At 56.3% G+C, this 2,045-nt stretch overlaps 1 protein-coding gene across 1 annotated transcript; it reads left to right on the top strand.

Annotated features, from left to right (window-relative positions):
- The first annotated feature begins 728 nt into the window (after positions 1-728).
- LOC106532756 (forkhead box protein Q1) lies at positions 729-1,943 on the top strand. Its single transcript, XM_014028882.1, has one exon. The coding sequence runs from the start codon at positions 871-873 to the stop codon at positions 1,729-1,731; it is 861 nt and encodes a 286-aa protein (XP_013884336.1). The 5' UTR covers positions 729-870; the 3' UTR covers positions 1,732-1,943.
- Positions 1,944-2,045: the final 102 nt, after the last annotated feature.

Raw genomic sequence — 2,045 nt, 5'->3', positions numbered from 1 at the left:
TGTTTGTTTGTTTGTTTGTTTGTTTGTTTTGGATACATTCGCGTCACTCAGATCCACCTTCACCTGCAAAACCAGCAGCTTACCAAAAGTAAATGCTGTTATTTGTAGACTGGGTTACTGGTCTCTGTTGACTTGTATTAAACACAAACCAGTCGAAGTCGAACAGGACGTTGTTCGATTAGCAGAACCGGATCCAAACCCATAAAGCAATAATCCCCAGAGTAAACACAGATAATCCAGAGTTTAGGTCCAGATCTGATTGATCATTATTTAACAGGTGCGCCTGAACTCCTCCTGACCTCACGGGCAAATTTTATTTTCAGTTTTTGTTTTTAGTTCCTGAACCGGAGCGCGCGCGTTTCATCATCCACGGCGCGTAAAGCGGAAGTTTGTTTGTTTTTCTTTAACTTCTGTTTTGTTTGACTTCCTCGTTCCAGGAGAGCTCAGGTGAGGGGGGGACCCGGTTAAAAAAAACAAACAGCTGCAGGTRTGATTGTTGCTGTTTGTTCTTTTAACTCCGTAACGTTTGCGCCATGGCTCCGTGCGTAAAAGCGCACTTCCTCCACCTGTCCGTGTCTCCTCCCTCCTTCCTCCCTCCCCGCCCTGCTGCAACATGAACATACATAAACCATATGACTCAGTCACTTCAATGGATCCTGAGGTGGAAACCCCGCCCGTGGGCCGGCCCACGCGCGGGCATTATATTATAGGAAGCCTCCGGTGTCTCCGGAGACAGATGTTTGTTGTGCAGGCTCCGCGCGAGACTCATCAGTGCTGACAGGACACCTGCTCAGCTGAGACAACATCTGCAGATCCTGCAGGAGGAAACAGACTTTTTATTTTTGCTTTGTTGTTTTGAGGAGGAAAACAATGAAGCTTGAAGTTTTCTCGACGCACCACTTTGCGCAGAAGCCGGTGGAGTTGTGCCTGGAAGCGGACGGGGGAGTTCCCTCTCCCCTGTCCGGGGACGAGCTGGGCTCTGACGGGGACTGCATGGCCAACAGCCCGGCACCTGTCGCGCAGAGCGGCGAGGGCGGCAAGGCGAAGCCGTACACGCGCAGACCCAAGCCCCCCTACTCCTACATCGCCCTGATCGCCATGGCCATCCGGGAGTCCGGCAGCGGCCGCCTCACGCTGGCGGAGATCAACGACTTCCTGATGAAGAAGTTCCCGTTCTTCCGCGGCAGCTACACGGGCTGGAGGAACTCCGTGCGCCACAACCTGTCCCTCAACGACTGCTTCCTCAAGGTCCTGCGGGACCCGTCCCGGCCCTGGGGCAAGGACAACTACTGGATGCTGAACCCGCACAGCGAGTACACCTTCGCGGACGGGGTCTTCCGCCGCCGGAGGAAGCGCATCGCCAAGAGGACCCCCAAGGAGGAGCGGGGAAGCCCGGACATCCTGAGCGAGGACGCGCGCCTGTCCGCGCCGGAGGTCAAGTTCTCCAGCTCCTTCGCCATCGACAGCATCCTCAGCACCCCGTTCCGGCGGAGGGAGGACAGGGAGCCCGCGGAGAGCCCCGGACCCCGGGTCTACTGGTCCCCGGGGGCGCACGTGCTGCCCTACGCTCTGAACTACCCGCTGCAGCGCGCGATCGTGTCCGAGGCGTCCTGCGGCTGCACGGAGCCCGGCGCGAGTTCTTACCTGCAGCCGGGCATGGTCGCACCTGAGCCCGCCTTCAAGGTGCCCGGCAGGGCGCGGGACTTCCACATAGACTCCCTGCTGTCCTGAGACCCCCTGACCCCCCAATCCTCAGACATCCAGGCTGCTGATCTCAGACCCGTGATGTCCTCAGACCCCCGGACTGGTGTGGCACGCGCGTGTTTTGTGCACTTTTCCTCGTTTCTCTGTGGCTCTGAGCTTAAAGTGGGAAAAACAAACATTCAGAAAAACCATATTAATGTGCATTCCTGTGTGTGTGTGTGTGTGTGTGTGTGTGTGTGTGTGTGGCAGACATCACATTTGTGTCTTGTCTCCTTGTAACCGTGCGTTCCTGTGTGTGTGTGTGTGTGTGTGTGTGTGTGTGTGTGTGTGTGTGTGTGTGT

This window comes from Austrofundulus limnaeus, unplaced genomic scaffold (assembly GCF_001266775.1).
Source record: "Austrofundulus limnaeus strain Quisiro unplaced genomic scaffold, Austrofundulus_limnaeus-1.0 Scaffold827, whole genome shotgun sequence".
Lineage (NCBI taxonomy): Eukaryota > Metazoa > Chordata > Actinopteri > Cyprinodontiformes > Rivulidae > Austrofundulus > Austrofundulus limnaeus.
The sequence above is the reverse complement of the archived record's forward strand: the minus strand, read 5'-3'. Positions and strand labels throughout refer to the sequence as shown.

Coding starts and splice junctions, on each gene's coding strand:
- LOC106532756 (XM_014028882.1), top strand. CDS start 871: ATGAAGCTTGAAGTTTTCTCGACGCACCACTTTGCGCAGAAGCCGGTG.